The sequence below is a fragment of the Mastacembelus armatus genome, chromosome 16 (genome assembly GCF_900324485.2).
Source record: "Mastacembelus armatus chromosome 16, fMasArm1.2, whole genome shotgun sequence".
Lineage (NCBI taxonomy): Eukaryota > Metazoa > Chordata > Actinopteri > Synbranchiformes > Mastacembelidae > Mastacembelus > Mastacembelus armatus.
Genome location: NC_046648.1, coordinates 12460499 through 12484191, shown reverse-complemented (window position 1 = coordinate 12484191; position 23693 = coordinate 12460499). Strand labels below are relative to the sequence as shown.

Genomic DNA, 23693 nt, shown 5'->3' with positions numbered 1-23693 from the left:
TGCTTTCAAAATGTTAATGAACCCACCCACTGTTTCAATCATACCCTTGATTTTGTTCTCACTTATGGCATCTAAATTGAACAGCTAATAGTTTTTCCCCAAAATCCTATTTTGACAGATCATTCTTTAATAACTTTTGAATTTAAGATAATGGATCATGCAGCATTTAGAAGAGAACTCCACTCCAGTAGATGTTTATCTGACAATGCTGTTAATAAATTTAAGAAAACTTTTCCATCTTTATTTACATCTATGCCATGTGCCAACACAGTGGAGGGCAGCTGCCTCAAGTCTACTCCATACCAAATTAATCATGTTGTAGCCTCACTGCGTGAAACTCTTGATACCGTGGCCCCTCTGAAAAAGAAGTTAGTGAATCAGAGGAGGGCAGCATTGTGACTGAGTAGTTAGCACAGTTGCCTCACAGCAAGGAGGTCCTGGGTTCGCAACCCAGCCTTTCTGTGTGGAGTTTGCATGTTCTCCCCGTGCTTGCGTGGGTTTTCTCCAGGTACTCTGGTTTCCTCCCACTGTCCAAAAACATGTATGTCAGGTTGATTGGTGACTCCAAATTGCCCATAGGAGTGAGTGTGAGTGTGTGAGGTTGTTTGTTTCTATGTGGCCCTGTGATGGACTGGTGACCTGTCCAGGGTGTACTCCTGCCTTTCACCCAAAGAGAGCTGGGATACGCTCCAGCAGATCCCCGTGACCCTGGTTAAGCAATAATTGGGTATTGAAAATGGATGGATGGATGGACTACTGACGTGACTTCATAACACAAACCAGTTAGCTAGACTTCAAGCATGTCTAACTGACATAAAGGTCAGGATGACCAGTAACTTTCTACTTCTAAATTCAGAGAAAACAGAAGTGATTGTATTTGGGCCTAAAAACCTCAGAAATCGCTTTTCAAAATTTATAGCTACTTTAGACTGCTCCCACTTTTAAAACTTTGTGAAGCTCAGTGCTAATGTATTGTTTGTTGAATGTTTGTTATCTAATATGTTAGAGGTTGTTAAGTGTTTAAACAATGGTCCATATTTTCAGTAGTACACTCATGCAGAAATTGCAATGCTATAAGTGGCATATACAAGTTGTTGAAGGTTAACATACCAAAAGGAAATATTTTTTAAATGTTTAATGTCAGGTTTATTTTGCACCTGCTGAAATGTAAATTTATTTTGTATGGAAGTACATTGGGTACAGTAATTTTGCTTTTGACTTAATGTTAGACTGGTGAAGAAGTCATGTAATGAGCTTAAGAGATTCAGTTGTGTATACACATTGATGTGGAATGTGATATTATAATGTATTGTAAAATTCTACTGAGAGCAAGCTGAGTGATGACAACAAACCTTTCTCTCTAGTAATTTGTCTTATTAAACAGGATCATTAATCTGCATGCACGTCCTCACAGTTGGGACATTTAATGTGCACTTTAGTACTTGCATTGCAAGTATCCTTTCAGCTATTTATTTGTATGTATTTATTTTATTGTTTTATTTGTGTGATGAGACATTGTGTGTTCTCTGTGCTACTGAACACTCAAATTTTCCCTCTTGGGGATGAATAAAATATCTATCTATCTATCTGATCCTCCTCAAGCCCTTTTTTTCTAGTGTGTGCGGCACTATGTCCAAGTTTAGGAAGTTACAAGTTTAGAGTGTGTCCACTTGCTTGTCTGATATGAGGTCATTAAAATAAGACTTTTATTATGCCGCTGAGAAAGAAAAGGAGTCAGTAGCCAGAGCTTGAGTTGGAGCTGCAGCCCTGGTGAATACCAGGCTTTTCACTGGAAAAATTAGTACTTCTTTTCCTTTCGGCTGCTCCCTTCAGGGGTCGCCACAGCAAATCATCTGACTCCATTCAACCCTATCCTCTGTATCCTCCTCACCCACACCAACTATCCTTGTGTCCTCCTTCACTACATCCATGAACCTCCTCTTTGGACTTCCCCTAGGTCTCCTTCCTGGCAGCTCTAACCTCAGCATCTTTTTACCAATGTATTCACTGTCCCTCCTCTGAACATGTCCAAACCATCTCAATCTGGCTCCCCTGGCTTTTTCTCCAAAGCGTCTAGCATGAGCTGTCCCTCTGATGTACTCATTCCTGATCCTATTCATCCTCATCACTCCCAAAGAGCACCTCAACATCTTCAGCTCTGCCTCCTGTCTTTTTCTCAGTGCCACCGTCTCTAAACCATACATTACTGGTCTCACCACTGTCTTGTACACCTTTCCTTTCATTCTTGCTGACACTCTTGTCACACATCACACCTGACACTTTCCTCCACCCGTTCCAACCTGCGTGTGCAACGTCTCTTCACTTCTTTTCCACACTCTCTGTTGCTCTGGACTGTTGATCCTAGGTACTTAAAATCCTCCACCTTCTTCACCTCTACTCCCTGTAACCTCACCGTTCTACTTGAGTCCCTCTCATTTACACACATTTACTCTGTTTTACTGCAGCTAACCTTCATTCAGAAGCAAACCTCCACCTCTCTAGATTTTCCTCCACCTGCTCCCTGCTCTCACTATAGATGAGATGGAAAAATGAGTACAGTACATTAAATAGTACTTTCCAACTCTAAAATATGTGTATTATCTGCTTCAAAAATCCAGTATCTGTCTGACTGTAATTCGGCATGCAGTGAAGCCACAATACATTTTATTTAGCACTGTTGCCTCACAGCAAGAAGGTCATGGGTTCGCAACCCAGCCTTTCTGTGTGGAGTTTGCATGTTCTCCCTGTGCTTGCATGGGTTTACTCTGGGTACTCCGGTTTCCTCCCACAGTCCAAAAACATGCATGTTAGGTTGATTGGTGAATCTAAATTGCCCATAGGAGTGAGTGTGAGTGTGTGAGGTTGGCTGTCTATATGTGGCCCTGTGATGGAGTGGTGACCTGTCCAGGGTGTACCCCTGCCTTCCACCCCAGAGAGAACTGGGATAGGCTCCAGCAGATCCCCGTGACCCTGGTTCAGGACAAAGTGGGTGTAGAAGATGGATGGATGGATGTTACAACACAGCTCTTTACATTTTATTTTTATTTTGCTGTTTAAACACATTTAGTGGTGAATAAACATTACTAAGGTTTAAGGCTTTAATTACATTATGTGAAATTATTGCCATATCGTACTGAATAATGCTCCTAGATGTTTTTTTTTTTTATTCTAAGACTGAGGAAGTTTTACCCTTAAAGAATTTATTGTTCTGAAACTGATAACCTTAGGCTCTTAGTGACCCCCTAAGGTAAACAGCAGGAAGTGTCAATGCCCTCTCTACTAAATACTGCACTGTCAAGACTCTGTTTGACCAAGAGCAGACCACCGGCTATTACTAAGAGAACCCTTCTTAACAAACAAACTCACAGATTCCTGCTCACACCCAGCCATAAATACCTTTAAACTATTCCTGGTTCCCTTCCAGAAATGACCTGAAACATATGCAGTGACTTATAAATTGTTCTTGTTATATTTGTGTTTTGATTGCTAAGTACGAAAACGTGTGACCAGACCTATGCAGAGCATCGCTGTCAGACTACAGTGTAACACAGAAGCTGTGCTGTTGTTTATCTGTCACTCATGCTTGTGATTAATCCACATACCTATGTGAAGTTTCATTGACTTTCATTTATGTTGCTGCTGAACAATTGACTCTGATTAGTTATTAAGTATGTTATGTGTTTGTGTTTGAAACCTTCTTGGTGGAAAAAGAAATTATTGTTCCTATTTTAGAAAACATTCTTTAAAACACTTAAAAGAGATTAGTCTTCCGCATCACACAGATCAGTGAGACTGCACCATCACAGTCAGGGGACTGTGAACCAATCACCAACGATGGAGCACCTCCTGGACCAACCAGAGGGATTGCCCGCCACAAGAAGACACAGACCAGATTCCTTTGGACTTCTCAAGATTCCCTGGAGACTCAGAGACTCTCAAACAGCTCACCACCAGCTGACTACATGGGACAACCCTGCAGTGGCCAGACAGAGAGAGACAAAAACTTCAGGGAACGGCTATGTCTTTTCTGGAAACCTGCCGGCAGACTGCAGTCGGACCAGCCCACAGCAGACTGGACCAAGCCTCAGTAAACATGAGGTCAGACATGTAACCCATGGCTGTGCTGTTGTCTCACATGGATCTCAGTTGGTCTCCATAGTTACCTAGAGCTTCCTCCTAAACTGCTGTTTAGAGTTCCTACTCAACCCAGAACATCAGTTGATCTCAAAATTTGTTTTCCAAAACTCCAAACTACCTCAAATCACTTCGCAAACTCCAACTTGTCCAGAACTCTGCTGCCCGAATCATCACCAGAACTCCATCCTCACATTATATCACCCCTGTCCTTAAACAACTTCACTGGCTCCCTGTGTCCTTCCGTATAAACTAAAATCTTCCTTCTCACCTACAAAGCCCTCCACTCTATCGCCCCACCATACATCACTGATCTACTTCATATCTATTCTCCGCCTCGTACTCCCCGCTCCTCCAGTTCCACTCTCCTCTGCACCCCTATGGCACGCCTGGCCACCATGGGCGCTAGGTCCTTCAGCCACACTGCGCCCCGCCTTTGGAACATTCTCCCTCATCGCATCCGGTCGTCTCCGGACTTGTCAACTTTTAAATCATCACTCAAAACGTATCTGTTCCGTGTAGTGTTTTCCACCTAACTCTCTCAACTTCTCAAAGCAGCCCGTGATGTTCTACCACCCTCCACCTTTTTCATATTGTTTCATATTGTTTCATATTTGTTGTTCTGTCATCTGGGTTTCTGTGTTTCAATTTACTTTTACTGTACATCGCCCACTTCCTAGATACTCTACACTTTTGCCTTTACATTTTGGCCCTCTGTTTATGTATTGTTGTTATCGTTGTTTTAATGCACTCTTTGTATTTCATGCTGTATGCTTCCTTTTTCTCCTTGAGACTTTGAAAGGCGCCATGAAATAAAATGTATTATTATTATTATTACTACATACTTTTACACTATTATACTGTTTTAACTCATCTCTCCCTATGTTTCCCCCTATGTAAATAGTATGTATGTAACATGTAAATAGTTGAATAAATCTTAAAAGGCATCTGTGACTGGCATCATTGATGTTATTTCACACAGTAAACAGTCATAAAAATCGAACTCTTACTCAGATTAGAAACTACTATCCTGTATTTCTCATTATTTGACTGGTTGATCCTCCATCAGAGGATATGGTTCCCTGCAATTCTAAAGTGAGAGGTTTATTATATTTATAATTCATAAACCATACATCATAAACACATTCATGTTTAATACATTTATGTTTGCTACATATGATTGTGCACGGAAAATGAATGGGGTCAGACAGACAGAAGAGTCCACCGTAATAGAGGACATCATCAAGAACAGAGAGAGCAAGAAGGCACAAAATAAGTGACATTCAGTGGTGGGATACAATCCTTCATGCAGAACATGTAGCTATGTGCAGGTGTCTTTACATTGAAGCTCCTATGTTCTAATCAACAGACAGCAGTGAAGCAGATGTGAAGAGTGCTCACATATAGACAGAGGGGCTGTCTAGCTGCAGAAAGCAGCCTGTTACTAGGTAAGACAGGACAAGGGGACTGGAGAAAACAAGATTTAAAACACTAGCTCAGCATGCATATGTTATAACTGTAAATAGTCTAAAGCTGTGGTCTCCAACCCTGGTCCTCAAGAGCTACTGTCTTGCAGGTTTTCCAACTAGCCTTGTCCTTCCAGATTCTGATTGGCTGAACATACCTGATTCAGGTAATCATCAGTGAGTAGGGCAGGGATATGTAGAAAACAAGCAGGACAGTAGCTCTCGAGGACCAGGGTTTGGAGACCACTGGTCTAAAGCATGTTAAGGAATATGTCTGGTGATACTACACATCCCATGAAAATACCAAACCAGCACTGAATGTTTCTATACTATCTATCTTTTAGATCAGAAGTGGACCCAAATGCAGGCAACACTCAGGAAGGCAGGAAAGTTGAGAGCAATGTTTCACTAAAATAAACAGGGCAGACTGGCAGAAAAAGCAATAAAATATTGACAAAATATCAAAGTTCAAGGGGTATGGATACTTTTGCAAGGCACTGTATTAGCAGTGAACATGATCACACATTATGAAGAAGTGTATTTGAGATATAACCTAATTTGGCAACATGAACTTTAACCTCAAAATAAAATTGCTGTTACTAGTTCACAGTGGAGACGAGTTCAGTAAGGCACTAAACAGATGATGGATGATGACTATATATTTATGTAACAGCTCTAGCTGTTGTATAGTTTTTCACACAGTAATTTCACATTATTCCTGTCTAATTGGAATACTGATATAAGCAGTGCACTGAATGTTGAGTGACAATTTGGGTGTTACCAGCTGGCATCATGTATGTCTTCAGTAGAAGAGAATAAGAAAATTTAAAATTCAATTCCCCCATGATGAAGTGCTGCTTGTGTCATGTCTTATTTTGTCCACCAGATGGAGAGCTAAGCATTTGGAAAGTCAGCACAGAATGAAGACAGGTAATATAAATGACCAGTGCTGTAAAAGAAAGATTTTCCAGCTACTGTAGTGAATGTAGCAGTATCATAATGAAAACATACTGCTTACCATTGTTCTTACTTAGTAGCACGGAAGTATTACGAATAAGAACTCCTAAATATTAAAGTATTACAAGTTGCTTGATTTAGTAAAAACCTGTACCGTATGTTATAATTGTTAATAATGTATCATTAATATATTGCTAGATTTGGATGTAAAATATTAATCCAAAAGTAAAATGCTACCTACAAACAAGTAAGAGTTTGTTTAGATGTCATATTAATGACTTCAAGCAACACAAACAGAATCCCATGTGATTAGGGCTGTCTTCCTGTTTAGAGTTTCCCTACATCTGGCCCAATTTGTTAACCAACAGCCAGTGTAGCTATTTAACCTTTTTCTCATTATAAATCTCAGTTTCTGTCTTACTGTATGAGTAAATCTGCGATGGACTGGTGACCTGTCCAGGGTGTACCCCTGCCTTTCACCCAAAGAGAGCTAGGATACGCTCAAGCAGATCCCTGTGACCCTAATTAGGAATAAGCAGGTATAGATAATGAATGGATTGATGCATAGAAGATGCAGTAAATGTCCAGCTTTAGAATTTTGTATTGCATATTTGAATTATCAATTTTATTTTTTGAACTACTGATAAAAATAGTGAAATAGTGTGAAAACACACTGTGCAAGTATTAAAACAAAGGGAACTATATTTAGTATAATGCAAAATGTGATTATTAATTCATTACTTGTTCTTTTAATGTCTCTTGTGAGTCTGCCAGTATTATGGATGTACACCACTAAATCACTACAGTAACTCACTAAATCACTACAGTAACCCTCTATGGTGACTCACAAACACAAATCACAAAACTTTTTTCTGGGCTATTGCATTTGCTGCAGGAAGGTTTTAGACAAGTGCAGTACAGCCACAGCACCTCTTGCGCTTTAAGTCAACTAATCACCTGGTAGATTGCCAGTGTAATCAGTCCTAAATTGGTCTTATCGCCAATGAAGCCATCTTCGAATTCAAGTAAAGACCTATAAAGTAAATGTAATTTGGTTGTATTGTGGCTGGTAAACAAACTGCAATCTGCAGTTTCTTCTGAGTGTCTGTCTTGTTATTGTGCTCTAAATATTTATATTTACTAGATTAGATTTGTGACTGTTTAGGTGAAAACCTTCAAATATCTGATGGCACTGAAACGCCTGAGTGAAATACTTAGCCTCATAAGTACAGACAGCTAATAAGCAAGGAATGAGTGTGGTGGGATGTAATGTGGTTGTCTTGGTTACATGCCGTCTTGTGACTGTGAAGTAGCACAGAGTGGTCCTCGCCATCTCTGTAAGGTCATGAGGTCTGAACACCTGTGCTGCATGCCCACTGCCATGATGCAAAGTGATTCTGTGAACATTTTTTGAGTAGTCATACTGTTTTTTATATAGAGATTGTGTCAACCAATCAGTCATTAAGCTTTTGATCATTTATGAAAACTTTGCCTACAGGTCTTATAGTGAACTGATTCCATGGACATATTTGCTGCACAAGGTCTCATGCTGCTGTGTACTTGTGTAACAGAGTTAAAAATCCATTTGTGTTAATTATTTTCAAATTGTGTGAATTTTATTTTCCCATTTGATTGTTTATTTAATTATTTAATTGTGAATTTATTATGAGAATACAATTTGTATGTCCCTTTTCATTGTCTGATGCAGGAGCAAATAAATGGTGGAAAGCAGTCGTTGGTGTCATCTGTGTTCAAGTGCAACTAACATACCCAGTACACTTGCTGCAGCAGACATCTGCCAAAACTAATAGAACAAAGCTAACTTCGTACCAGCTCTATTCTGTGTGGAAAAAACTCATTTGCAGTATGGGAGCTCCAGCTTAATTCATGCTGGCTACAGTCTTGCAAGCAGGCAGTGAGAGTCTTCCATGGTGAGCTGTTTTATCATGTAAATGAACCACACTACTGTCTGTAATTACATTTCAGATATCCATAATGACATTTCTCTTAGTCAAATTTGTATTTTCACTACAATTAGACTACAAATTAGAATTAAACATATCCACAAATGTTTCAACATCAATGTTTTTTTTTCTGTTATGATTTTATTTTCAGTGCCAAGTGCTACTTTTTACTGACAAAGTTTAACTGTCACTGTTATGGCTCCACTAGTGAGCTCCAGTCAGTCGTGAAGAAAAACTTATCTGAAACCTAAATCCAGGCATAATAATTAATCTGCAAAGCAATACATGAATGCAGCTCGTGTGCAAATACCTTGCACATGTCTACTAAATGTTTCAGACACTACTGAAAAGAGGTGAAGTCGTGGCTGCTGTTACTCAGACCAAATTGTGCAGGGCTCACATTACGGCGTAGAGATGATATGATCCATTGTGAGGGTGCATGATATAATATTAGATAATACAATGCCATACATTTGAAACTATATTTATATATAAATTGGGGCTGTCAATCGATTAAAATATTTAATCGCAATTAATCGTGTGATTGTTATGAGTTAACTCATAATTAATTGCAACTTAATTGCACATTTTTATCTGTTCTAAATGTACCTCAAATTAATACTGTTCAAGTTTGTAATACTCTAATCAATATAGGCATGGACAAACATGGATGCTTTATGCAAATGTATGTTTATTATTAGTGAAGCTACCCTAAACATAAAGAACATATACATGTTTCAAAGACGGTAGATATGTTTTTCAAAGAACTTGTTCATGTCTATTAAACACATGGAAAAAAAGGAATATAGAAAAAACAAGTTTCCATTTCTCTTTCTTTGCATTGAGCCAGTTGCTCAAACACACAAGCCAACTTAATTCACATTGACAATAAACGCAGACAATTTTGTCTTGTCAACAGAACCATCAGACATCGTTTTGTAAATTAATTTACTGTTCAGAAGACCTTTTTCTTTCTCCATTTCTGTTTGCTGCTGGACTCTTTACTGCCTATGACTGTATTTTCGATTTCTCCTACTATGGCTGAAACAGGAAATGTGCGCTGCGTTAATCGCGTGTTAATAAAATTAGTGCCGTTAAAATGAATTTGCGTTAACGTGTTATTAACACGTTCATTATGACAGCCCTAATATAAATACATGTATATTCTGCAATGACCACAATAGGCACTGCACTAAAACCTGAGAAAATCATTTTTTAAAATGTATGCAAGGTGCCGATGTAAGATGGTTAAAAAGGAAAGTAATATCATCAGGAAACAATGTGTGAATTCCATAAAATCACAGATTCTAGTGGGTTTTGTTTATTTGTTTATGGAGGTCCCCCTCTGTTGGTTTTGCATGGTACCGCAAGTAAACCTCCCCTTTTGGTACCTCCTTTCTTGCCATACCACACCAGAAACACGTAAGCTCACTGTCAAAGAGGAAGGTTTTAAGTCTAGCCTTAAAAGTACAGAGAGTGTCTGTCTCGTGAACCCTGACTTGGAGCTGGTTCTACAGGAGAGGAGCTTGATTGCTAAAGGCTCTACCTCCCATTCTGCTTTTGGAAACTCTGGGATCCACAAGTAGACCTGCACTGAGAGTAAATATAAATAAATAAACTTCCTAATGGAGTGGAAGTGGTCTGATAGCTGCTTAGCAACAGCTTTTTCTAGGATTTTAGAAATAAATGGTAGGTTGGATATGGGTCTATAATTAGACTCCTGGATCAAGACTAGGCTTTTTGAGTAAGGGTTTGATTACTGCAGTCTTAAAGGCCTGTGGTACGTAGCCTGATACTAGAGATAAATTTACTAAGTCTAATAAAGGTGAGCTAATTAATGACAGGGTATCTTTAAGCAGTCTAGCCGGGATGGTGTCTAAGAGACACGTTGATGATTTCGATGAAGCGACTACTGATGTACAAAGCTCCGTTGAGCCCAGTGTTCCCTTAGCTCTCAGCAGTGATGAATTTATGAGTTTCTTTACAAATAAAATCACAACTATTAGAGATAAAATTCAGCAGATGCTTCCTATACCTGCAATAAATGAATCTTTTACTACAGTAGCTCTTGAATCATCTGTAGGACCTCAGTTATGTTTAGACTGCTTCTCTCCTATAGATCTCTCTGAATTTACATCAGTAGTTGCTTCATCGAAATCATCAACGTGTCTCTTGGACCCCATCCCGACTAGACTGCTTAAAGGCACCCTGCCATTAATGAACTCATCTTTATTGGACTTGGTAAATTTATCTCTAGTATCAGGCTACGTACCACAGGCCTTTAAGACTGCAGTAATCAAACCTTTACTCAAAAAGCCTAGTCTTGATCCAGGAGTCTTGGCTAATTATAGACCAATATCCAACCTGCCATTTATTTCTAAAATCCTAGAAAAAGCTGTTGCTAAGCAGCTATCAGACCACTTACACAGGAATGAACTATTTGAAGATTTCCAATCAGGATTTAGAGCACATCATAGTACAGAAACAGCACTGTTGAAAGTTACCAACGATCTTCTCTTAGCCTCAGATAATGGACTTGTTTCGATACTTGTCCTCCTAGACCTTAGTGCAGCATTCGACACCATTGACCACAACATCTTATTACAGAGACTGGAGCATGTGATTGGTATCAGAGGAACAGCGTTAAAGTGGTTCCAATCCTATTTATCGGACAGATTCCAGTTTGTTCATGTCCATGATGAACCTTCCACACGAACAAAAGTTAGTTATGGAGTTCCACAAGGTTCTGTGCTAGGACCGATTCTGTTCACCCTGTACATGCTTCCTTTAGGATATATCATTAGGAAGCACTCTATTAATTACCACTGCTATGCGGATGACACTCAGTTATATCTATCTATTAAACCTGTTAACACAAACCAGTTAACCAGACTTCAAGCCTGTCTAACTGACATAAAGGCCTGGATGACCAGTAACTTTTTACTTTTAAACTCGGAGAAAACAGAAGTCATTATATTTGGGCCTAAAAATCTCAGAAATAACTTTTCTAAAATTATAGCTACTCTAGATGGCATAGCCCTGGCCTCCAGCACTACTGTAAAAAACCTTGGAGTTATTTTTGACCAGGACATGTCCTTTAACTCACACATAAAACAAATTTCTAGAACTGCATTCTTTCACCTGCGCAACATTTCCAAAATTAGGAACATCCTGTCTCAAAATGATGCAGAAAAACTAGTCCATGCATTTGTTTCCTCAAGGCTAGATTACTGTAACTCATTACTATCTGGATGTCCTAATATCTTAATAAAAAGCCTCCAATTAATCCAGAATGCCGCAACCAGAGTCCTGACAGGAACTAGCAAGAGAGATCATATTTCTCCTATATTGGCTTCTCTTCATTGGCTCCCTGTAAAATATAGAATAGAATTTAAAATCCTTCTTCTCACATACAAATCCCTTCATAATCAAGCTCCTTCATACCTTAAAGACCTCATAGTACCATATTATCCCAATAGACCACTTCGCTCTCAGAGTGCAGGCCTACTTGTGGTTCCCAGAGTTCTCAAAAGCAGAATGGGAGGCAGAGCCTTTAGCTATCAAGCTCCTCTCCTGTGGAACCAGCTCTCAGCCTGGGTTCAGGAGGCAGACACTCTCTGTATTTTTAAGGCTAGACTTAAAACCTTCCTCTTTGACAAAGCATATAGTTAGGGCTGGCTTCAGGCAACCCTGAACCATCCCTTAGTTAGTTATGCTGCTATAGGCCTAGACTGCCCGAGGACCATCGGTGCACTGAGCTCCCCTACCCTAGTTTTTGTAAAGTGCCTTGAGATGATTTGTATTGTGATTTGGCGCTATACAAATAAAATTGAATTGAATTGAATTGAATTGAATTGAATTGAATTGATGTAAATTTAGAGAGACCTATGGTAGAGAAGCAGTCTAAACATACAGGTCTTACAGATGATTCAAGAGCTACTGTAGTAAAAGATTCATTTATGACAGTTATAGCAAGCATCTCATGAATTTTATCTCTAATAGTTGTGATTTTATTTATAAAGAAACTCATAAATTCATCACTGCTGAGAGATAAGGGAACACTGGGCTGTGACTTTTTGTCAGCCTGGCTACAGTGCTGAAAAGAAACTTGGGATTGTTTTTATTTTCCTCTATTAGTGATGAATAGTATGCAGTTCTGGCTTTACAGAGAGCTTTTTTATATGTTAATAGACTGTTTTTCCAGGCTAGAAAAATTTCCTCTAAATTTGTGGAACGCCACTTCCTTTCCAGCCTTTGTGATGCCTGGTTTAAGGTACGAATATGTAAATTATACCATGGAGCTAATCTCCTCTGATTAACTAACTTCTTTTTCAGAGGGGCCACGGTATCAAGCGTTTCACACAGTGAGGCTACAGCACTGTCAACAATATGATCAATTTGGTATGCAGTAGGATTGAGGCAGCTGCCCTCAAACTGAGTTGGCACATGGTAAATAAAGATGGAATCCATCCATCCATTTTCTATACCCGCTTTTCCTGGCTCAGGGTCACGGGGATCTGCTGGAGCCTATCCCAGCTCTCTCGGGTGGAAGGCAGGGGTACACCCTGGACAGGTCACCAGTCCATCACAGGGCCACATATAGACACACAAAGACAGACAACCTCACACACTCACACTCACTCCTACGGGCAATTTCAGAGTCACCAATCAACCTAACATGCATGTTTTTGGACTGTGGGAGGAAACCAGAGTACCCGGAGTAAACCCACGCAAGCACAGGGAGAACATGCAAACTCCACACAGAAAGGCCAGGATACAAACCCACGACCTTCTTGCTGTGAGGCAACAGTGCTAACCACTCAGCCACCATGCTGCCAAAGATCATTTTCTTAAATTTATTAACAGCGTTGTCGGATAAACATCTGCTGTAGTGGAATTTTCAATCAAACGCTGCATGATCCATCCTCTTAAATTCAAAAGTTATTAAAGAATGATCTGACAAAACAGGATTTTGGGGAAAAACTATTAAATGTTCAATTTCGATGCCATAGGTCAGAACAAAATCAAGGGTGTGATTAAAACAGTGGGTGGGTTTATTAACATTTTGAGTGAAACCAATTGAATCTAATATAGAATTAAATGCAGTGCTGAGACTGTTATTTTCAACGTCTACATGAATGTTAAAATCTCCCACTATAATGACTTTATCTGATCTAAGCACTAAATCAGATAGGAAGTCTGGAAATTCAGTTAAAAACTCTGAGTAAGGGACAGGTGAACGGTACACAATGACAAGTAGAACTGGTTTTTTGTGTTTTCCAGTTTGGATGTGAGAGGTTCAGAGTGAAGCTCTCAAATGAGTTATAACTGTTCTGAGAATGAAAGTTTAATAATAAGTTTGAGTGAATTACTGCGACCGTCACACCTACAGGATTACGCCCATGTAGCTGACCATATAGCTCTATAACTTTCCACTGCTAAGTAGATGGTTCAGCTCTGCGAATGGTTCATGGTTCAGCTCTATGGATCACAGGCCAACCTTTGCCCTGTCTGGTCTGAGTTACAGATAATGGATTTGCATTAAGAAAGGCTCATTTGCAACATGAGCTGAAGAGGAGATCTCCACCACTGCAGCTACCTCCCTCCTTCACCTGAGCATGCTCTACCATCTGTCACAGTAACAGGGGTGAGGCTGCAGCTACAAAGACTGTGCCGTGGAAAGGCAGCTGGCTCAGATGGTGTATGTCCAAGGCTGCTTAAGGACTGTGCTGCCCAACTGTATGAGCCTCCACAGAGGATCTTCAACCCGAGTCTACATTTGGGGAGGGTCCAGGCTCTATGGAAAACATCTTGTATTGACCTAAAGTGCCTAAAATAAAGTGTCCAACTAAATGAACTAGTGTACCAAATGATTAATTTAGTGACTAATGACTAAATGATGATAGACTGGTGGCTCTCACATCCCATATTATGAGAGTCCTGGAGAGGATGACTCTGCGCCTATAAGACGAGGTTAAACACACAATAGATCCCCTTTGCTTACAGATAACACACTGGTGTTGATGATGCTGTCCTCTACATGCTTCATTGTATTTTGTTTCATCTGGAAGAAACTGCAAGTTATAGTAGCACGGTAGTCCACCATGCTGCGGAATATAAACAGACAGATACATTTGTTACAAAACATATCTATATCTGTAGTTTAGTTGCATAGGAATGTTTTAGGAAAGAGGTTGACTGATGAAGTCAAGTGAAAATTTCCAAAATATTAAAGTAAAGTAACAATAAAATAAGATCTACACACTATGATCACAGTTTACAGCAAACACTGAGCACTTTACTTTTCTAAGTACACATTCATTATAGTATGGGCTACAGTATGGTCTGTGAATGCCCAGGGTGCTGTATGTGGTAGTGTAAGCCAGGCGCCACCTACAGACATTGTAGTGTTAGACATGCTGTGCTGAGGTAAAAATGACAAACAGTTACAGTAAAAGTGGCAACTTATTGCGGCAGAGTGTGGCAGTTTGAACTGCTATTTTTAAAAGTTAAACGTAATCATGGCATTTGGTACTATTATAGAGGCATAGGGAGGACCAGCTGGGGGCAAGATAGGGCTGATTGACTGATGGCAGAATAGAAAGCGCTACAAATATCAAGACTTAAGGAGATTAAGGGGCAAGGCTAACATCTTTAGGTTCTTAGATGACAACTAGTTAGTGTTAACTAGCTTTTTTAAGTTGAAAATTTTTTTAATTTGACTGTGTAGTAGACTTGCTTATCAAAGCTCAAGTTACAGTCAAATATCATCCCAAGATTTTTGGCCCGGGACTGGGCCAAATTAATACATATTAGGAAAATGAGATCCAACTATCCCACTTGTATTTTTAGGCTATACAGAAACAATTACTTCAGTTTTGTTGTCATTCAACTGAAGGAAGTTATCCACCATCCAATATTTAGCATCAGAGAGGCATGCAGTAATTGACTTCAATTACTTTTTAACAACTGTATATGACTGCCAGAATCAGCACTCAACAGTGTCTCAAAATCTCCTTTCAGCATTTGGTGCTTAGCGCAGTGTGAGAAATGTGGACATCAGACTTTTAAAGGTAGACTTGGCATCTGAAATGAAATATAATATATAAAATATATTTCTTCCTCTTCCATGGCATAATAAAATATTACACCAGCTTAGGACTGTTTCTAGTATTGAACATTATGGACTGAAGTTTCACATGGGGCCCAAATGCAAAATTTTCCACCAGGGCTCATGACAGGTTGATGCGGCTGTACTGAAACACATATATCATATTGGAACTAATAGCACACACAAAGTCTACTCAGCCCCAGGTATACACAGGTAATCTTTTATCACAAGTTCTTAAAATAATAATTTCATTTATCATTTTTTGATAGTGCTTACATGCAGCTTCTATCATGTTTATGGGTTGAAAAGCACATATTAAGAGGTCACATAACACTGTTAGTCTCCTCTTCCTCTTTTCCCTGGCCTTTAGAATAGAGAAAGTCTGTGTTCCCTGAAAGAATAGATGTCTCTAGGGTAACCAGGGAAAAAATGTCAGTGAGAAATTGCCTGTCTGCTTTTCTCTCATTATGCGCGAGAATAAAAGGGGGGTGAATCTGTTTTCCATATTCTTTTTGTTGAGCGCTGAACCCATCGTCCATGCTCTTCTTTCATTTCCTCTGTCATAAAGACTTGAACACATCATGAACAGCCCAGCTGATGGACAGATACTGCAAGACTGACTGATTTCCCTTTATATATGAGAAAAGGCAACAGAGGCTTTCTTTACTGTAGGAAATGGAGAGTAAAAGGGCTTCAGTTCACTTTCTAGGCACAGATGTAATGCTCTCTGATAAATGTTTGATAGCGGTGGTCAAGGGAGGAAAAACTAAACAAATTCTTTGACTTTACCCTGACATCAGATGGAAACCTCTTTTGTGCACTTATATTGAACAATTTGCGTTTTTTCTCACACTATCAGAAAGTTTTTAAAAACAGAATATTGGGTAGTTCACTACTTTCCTATCACCTGCTTCACATTCTCTGATTTCACAGTCATACTGTATCTTTTCAGCAAAACCTCATGACAACCCTTTTCAGTCCTCAGTCACATGGGCTACATCTCACTACTCTGTAGCTCCCTGTTGTACAGCACAGTATTAGGGCTATTACAAAATGTTTTTAAGTTCTGACTTAATTAAAGGCAGAATTTGAGATTAATATCAGAACTTTGGGATTTGATATATATTTAACGATCCTGAAAAACCCAGCAAGCAGAACTCAACCATTTGGTTCTGTCTCCTGTGGAACCAGCTCCCAGTCTGGGTTCAGGAGGTAGACACTCTCTGTACTTTTAAGACTAGACTTAAAACCTTCCTTTTTCACAAAGCGTATAGTTAGGGCTGGCTTCAGGTAACCCTGAACCATCCCTTAGTTCTGCTGCTATAGGCCTAGACTGCCCAAGGACCATCGGTGCACTGAGCTCCCCTACCCTAACCCTAAATTTGTTGTTTATTGTTGCTGTTCTTTTCTCTCTCCTCTATCCACTCACCCCAACCGGTCAAGGCAGATGGCCGCCCAAACTGAGCCCAGTTCTGCTGGAGGTTTTATCTTCCGTTAAAGGGAGCTTTTCCTCTCCACTGTCGCCAAGTGCTTGCTCATAAGGGATTTGTTGTTTTTTTTTTTTGTTTTTGTAAAGTTGAGATGATTTGATCATGAGATGATTTGTATTGTGATTTGGCGCTATACAAATAAAATTGAATTGAATTGAATTGAATTGAATTGAATTGAATTGAATTGAATTGAATTTAATTGAATTGAATTGAATTGTATTGAATTGACTTTTCTCTGAAGCCACTCCAGAAGTGGCTGGACTCCAGCTTGACTACAGTTGAGTAATTTTTTTAATGAGAGACAGTGTTAAGATGTAAATTAGCTAATATTAAGCACTACACAACACCCACATCCCCAAAGTTAGATAAAGTTTTTATCCTACAGAAAAAAAAACAAAAATCAAAACTGAGAGCTACTGCCATCAGAATGGAGCCCTGCAACTACTACCCTGCCAAAAGAGTTAAGTGTTATATCCAGCCATAGCTCAAATAAGAGCACACTGGCAGATAACACTAGAGCTCATCTTCTGAAGGAGATTAATTGTTGCTGTTTGTCTCACAAGAATGTTTTGGGGAAGGTGCTGTGTGATTGGACACACCTGCTTCCCTACAGCAGATACCCCAAACTCTCATTTCCTCCATACGTCAACATTACTACTAATTTATATTTTGTTGTCTGTTTCGCCAGACTGAATGGCAGGAATAATTGCATGCACACACACTTTGTTACCTATGCATATAATCACACATCTGGTCAGGAGAAAGTCTGAGTCCCTACAATGTGAGTGTGTATACATGTCCCCACAATGTATTACAACACACACATAATTTCTTGCATAGCTATCTTTGTGAGGACACTCATTAACATAATGCTTTCCCTAGGCCCTAACCCTATCACAACTAAATGCCTCACCCTAACCTAAACCTAAACCTAATTCTAACCCTAGCCCTAAAACCAAGTCCACAAACAGGAGTCCGAAAAAAGTGAGGACGAGGAAAATGTCCTCACTTTGATAGAAATATGCTAAAAATGGTACTCACAAAGATGGCTATACAAATACACACACACACTGCTCAGGCTGAAAATGTTCTAAAAATAGTTAGTGTTAGGTGTCTGGTATGTACTGTGTGAAGATAAATCCCTTTATATGTTATCACATGACAAACACCCAGACACCTAAACTTAACAATTCTACGATTCAAAAAAAAAAGTTTTGAAATGGCATGTAATGTCCCTCGGCATGTTGTGAAAAAACAGGGCCAGACCCAGTGAGAATGTTTCTGCACTGGTTGTTTAGGTCTGACATGATGTGAAATTTTCTGTCCTCTGCTGCCCCAGATATATCACCCACTCTCACTTTCCCTTTCTCCCATGCAGCAAACAGTCAAATAGTCAAAGTCACCTTGATCAGGTACACAATGGAAGGATTGCTGCTATTCTTGTTCACGAAGGTCACACACTATCATAACCATATGATTAATGAAGGAATATGAGGAAATCAGGTCACTTGCTGATTAACTCTCTTAATCAAATGCATTCACAGACTAGTGTTGTTAGTAATATAAATGGAAATTACTAATTTATTTTTTATTATTTTCCCCACACTACATCATATTCATCACAATCAGAAAAACACCAGGGTCAAGACAGTTACTGCTACCATTTTAGACCATTATTAATTGCTTTTTGAAGTCACACACAAACAGACCTAAAGGACGGAAATGTTTTGACTGTCAGAATAAAGGCTTTGCTATTTTCATTAGAGAGCACTCACACCAACAATTTCCCTGGTCTTAGTTTTGTTTTAAGTCAGATATGGATTAACATATTTTTTACAGAACACAAAAGTAAAGAAAAAAATTTAAAATTTTAGTCAAAAACGATCTAATTTACAAAAAAGAGAAATAAATGTATAAATCTATCATATATTAAATTTGATTTCTGACATTTTTTACTGTAGCTTTAGCAGAATGCTTTATTTTTGTAGAATAAAATTCCCTTCCACAGCCTTCCTGGCTTGATTGATTATTACTTTGAGGTACAAATCAAGTTCCTGATGAATGATCACTGGCCTATTGGACACAGGTCCTGAGATCCAGGAGGTCAGGGTGCTTTAAAGACAAAATCGCCTATAAAAAGTGACTAAGCCTATTATTGACCTGAATGAGCTCAGTCAAAAGTGTGTGTCATACAACGTGATTACAAGTGTTTTGCTAATCCGGTTTAGTCTTTAATATTCATGTTTTAATATTTTCATGCTTGCAGCCTATAGATATCCAGAAATAACCTATGTTTGACAGCTTGAGCAGCTCTGCTTTAAAATTATATAATATATTTATTTTATTTTATATACTTTAAATGTATTTATTTGAAAAAACACATGAAGGTTAAATTTGATTCATTCACCTATTTCTTCATCTCAGTGATAAATCATGTATATCTGGCTGTCATTGCACTCAACCTGAAATTTCGTGGTATTTTATTGTTTCCCATTTCCGGTCTTGTCTTGGTAACTCGGTTCACTTCACACACTCAAGAGTCAGTACTCGCATGTTATCTGTTTCCCTGTGTATTTTGGAGCACTCCTGTGTGACCGACAGATCTCAGTAGACTTTGTGTGAAATGTGCTGCTAGTTTTCTTCACCTTTGCAGACATGGAACCTCCGGACTTCGAAGCCATGAACTTCACATTGGAGCCGGCGGCGGCAGCGTACCCGATATGCGAGGAATGGAAAGACGCTTCAGAGGGCTCCGTGTTCCACCTCGGGAACATTTTTCTCTTCCTCGGCTTCATGGGCGGCAGCGGCTTTTATGGACTTCTTTACTTGTTCACCTTCCTCACCCTGGGCTTCTTCTGCTCAACTCTGTGGGCATGGTCGGACTCCTGCACCACGGACTCTTTCCTGTGGAGTTTCGCGCTGTTCGCCGTGAGTTTGGGACAGGTCCTGCACGTCGCCTACCGACTGAGGGGCACGTCTTTCGACAAGGAATACCGGGAGCTTTACAGCTGCATGTTTAAAAAGCTCGGGGTGTCGCTCACACATTATGGGAAGATAGTGGCTTGCTGTGACCGAGACATCCACACCATAGAAAAGGACCACTTCTTTGCTGTAGAGGGAAAGACTGCTATTGATAAGCTGTCGGTGCTCTTGTCTGGAAGGTGACACATCTGAAAATTCTTTGATTAAGGATAAAAGTTCAAACAAATATTAAAGAAAACTTCATGTAGTATTACAAGTATTTTTAAAGACATCCTGTCAATGTGCTGTTGATATTTACAATTCAATTTTGCAGTCATTTAGTCTCTTTGTAATTGTTTTTCATGTCTTCATAGGAGTTTTGAGTCTCTTTGTAATTATTTTGCATGTCTTTGTGGTATTTTTGTGTCTTTGTTTTGCCTGTATTATTTTGTGTATTGTTTTAATTGTTCGCATGTTATTGTAGTATATTTATGTCTGTGTTTTGCATGCCTGTGGTGCTTTCGTGTCTCTTCGTAATTGTTTTACGTGTCTTTGGAGACGTTTTGTGTTGTTTTATAGTTTTATGTCTTTTTCAAGTCATTTGATTGACTTTCTAACAAGAAATGTTAATGGTCACTTCCAGCAGAAGCTCTGGCCCAGAGCCCCCCCTAAACTCTTGGGCCCCTAGACTGTTCATTTATCCATTTATGAAATAAAATGATGAACTGAATGAAATGCTGTAATACACAGTTAATTACTTGTTGCACTGAGGTGCGAAAAGCCCATGCTTGTGAGATTGTGACTCATAATTGTATCCCTATCCCTGTATCCCATAATTGTAGCCTGTATATTATTCTTAGCATAGAGCAGGTGATACAGATGGCAACAAATGTCAAATAGAGCCAAGCCTTCTGCGTTATCGCCTTTAAGAGCACCATGATCTATTTTAAACACAACCAAAATACTGAATACATTCAGTAGGGATTTTCAAAGTCTAAATTAATAAAAAGTTAAGCTAACTTGTCTGACAATGGAGGTTCCTCTAAGTCGAACATGACCTCACCCATCACCCAGTGACACTGAATTGCATAAAATTTATGTTGAAACATTTGGACCTTTTACACTTTAAGTCACACTTGTCACAGCGGGTGCTTTCGTCATCTTTAAAAGCCAGGACACAGTATTATAGACTAGCATTTTAGCAACAGTTTTTGTGTCCTGTGTACTTTATAGTTGACTTGGCCTTTATGTTATAGCGTTCTCCATTATAAAGTTAATTTGATCTGTTTTTCTACAGAATCCGTGTGACAGTTAATGGAGAGTTTCTGCATTACATCTACCCTTTCCAGTTTCTGGATTCACCTGAGTGGGACTCTCTCAGACCATCAGAAGAGGGGGTCTTCCAGGTTCATTTTAACTTGATGTGCATGTGTAATAAGCCTTTCAACCAATAATAACTCAGGCATGTCACTAAATCCTACACCAGCATTATCCAAGCTTCTCTGTGAATGTTGGGTCACTGAAATGGTATAAGTGGAGCACTTAATGGAAATGAGCCATTGTTTGTTGTGAAAAAGCTATACTGTTGCATAAAAACAATTCAAAATGCATTATTTTGACAAAATCACTACTGCACCAAATGCTTGTTTATTATAATTTGGCTCCAAGTTCCTAGGCATCAGCAGTTGCTGTGGTTAATACAACTGATCAAAATGATGGGTAAAACTATATTTATTGTTTTGTACTTGTGAGGAACAACATTTCCTTGTATGTATGTGCGGAAATGACAATAATCCTAGACCTGAACCTGATCTTTGTTATGTGTTATTTCTCACAGGTGACCCTGCGCGCTGACAGGCCCTGCCAATACGTGGCATGGAAGAGGAAAAAACTATATCTGCTTTTTGCTAAACATCGCTACATAGCCAAGATTTTTGCCCTGGTTGTACGCAATGACATTGCAGAAAAGCTATACTCCCTTAATGACAAGACTTTGGACAGCTCCGGGAAACACTATGATCTCCGCTTACCAAGTTACTGTCACATGCCAGGGACTGAATTAGAAAAGGCAGATGTCCTGCAAGTGCCGGTGCAGGGTGAAAAAACTGCCTGAAAATCACATTTACATTGCTGCAGGACCTGAACCCTTGGAACTTACTGAGTGTGGGGATGGGTGTTATTAAAAAAGGGGACAGTAGGTTATTTATTTTCTGTGTCACGTAAGGTTAGTTTGTTGTCATTTTAGGGGGACTTTGTGTTCAGACAGTTTCTTGACAAACAACAGTTTATTAATTGACTCATTTTGTGCACTGCCTTCAGCTATAGCAAGGCAACAGTAAGAGTGGGACAGTAAGAGTTCACAATGGTGTGCACAGCACACCCAAAGTAACACTGCTGAGCTGTAAGGTACTTTTGGTGTCATGGGACACACCCAACATTTCAGGATATGTGACACACACTTAGCCCAAAATAATCTCAGATACAGTAAGACAAAAAGAATAGCTGATCATTTATTTTGTCTAAGCATCACAACAGAGATATGAAGTCCAGGATATCAGACAGCTCAAGCAGAACAGTTCTCCAATGTACAGTATGTACATGCCCTAGTCCAGCTCGGTAAAGATTCTAATGCTGTCTCTTTCTCTGAAAGAAAGAGTATACATATTTTCCAGAATTTTAAATGAGATTCATACAGCCAGCTGTACACTGTTAGACCAGCTGTTCCTTTCCTGTGTATTTAAGAAGATTTTATATTGTATGAGTAATAATAGTTCAGTCACTACTTGTTTGGCTTGACAGCTGCAACTATTAGTATTATGATTATGTTCCAAGGTTTATTGTTATTTGACTGTAGTATAAATTACATACTGAAGCAGAGCATAAAGTGACTGGGCAGATCTTCTCTACTTCACAGACAGATGTTTTACTGCTTTTGCATCTACAGACTTCATATAAAATGTATATTATAACCGAAGAGAGTTTGTGAAAATTTGCATGGGGAGCACCAAAATAGTTACATGTTCATGTAACTCATGGATTGTACTGTTAAACTGAACGGAAGGCAAACATGTTTACTTCATTTTTAGAAAGGCATTAATTCATGTGTTCATTAAAGAAGCTAATTAGTTTTATATGTAAATTCTGAATGTATAGAGTGGAATAAATAAGTGGCTGCTGATGTCCTGAATGTGTAACGTTGTGATATCAAGAAATGGTGTAACGGTGTAAAAAAAGTCATACTTTTTACTGTGTAGAGTTTTTCTTTTTCCCCTACCAAAATGGTTATATGGTTAGAAAGTCATCTATAGTAAAATTACAGTGAAAGCCACAGTTCAAAATAATCTCAGCTTTAGTGAATGAGGTTTTATGGGATGTCATGGAGATGGCTCAGCAGGTAAAGGTTATTTTGTTAAATTAATATACAACTAATTAAATGTAGAGGTATGTTAAAATTGAAATGCAATTAAAACATTTCAGTGAACGTCATCCTGTCTAAACAGTTAGCATAAATTTTAATTTTTTAATGAATAATAAATAAAAAAGATAAATAACAATTTAGTCAATGCCTATGTTACATTTTATCAAGTGGGTCAGAGAGGTCTGTACATTT

The 23693-nt window shown here is 39.0% G+C and overlaps 1 protein-coding gene across 1 annotated transcript; it reads left to right on the top strand.

The window, feature by feature from the left end:
* The first annotated feature begins 19632 nt into the window (after nt 1-19632).
* Nucleotides 19633-23265, top strand: popdc3 (popeye domain cAMP effector 3). The gene is made up of 3 exons (XM_026292982.2): nt 19633-20283; nt 21381-21489; nt 21921-23265. Exons 1-3 carry the CDS (start codon nt 19778-19780, stop codon nt 22194-22196), a joined length of 891 nt encoding a protein of 296 aa, XP_026148767.1. The 5' UTR covers nt 19633-19777; the 3' UTR covers nt 22197-23265.
* The last annotated feature ends 428 nt before the right edge of the window (nt 23266-23693 follow it).

Bases quoted from the DNA above. Each gene is read 5' to 3' on its own strand.
- popdc3 (XM_026292982.2), top strand. From the start codon at position 19,778: ATGGAACCTCCGGACTTCGAAGCCATGAACTTCACATTGGAGCCGGCG. The intron at 20,284-21,380 runs GTGACACATCTG...GTTTTTCTACAG, and splicing joins TCGGTGCTCTTGTCTGGAAG to AATCCGTGTGACAGTTAATG. The intron at 21,490-21,920 runs GTTCATTTTAAC...TATTTCTCACAG, and splicing joins CAGAAGAGGGGGTCTTCCAG to GTGACCCTGCGCGCTGACAG.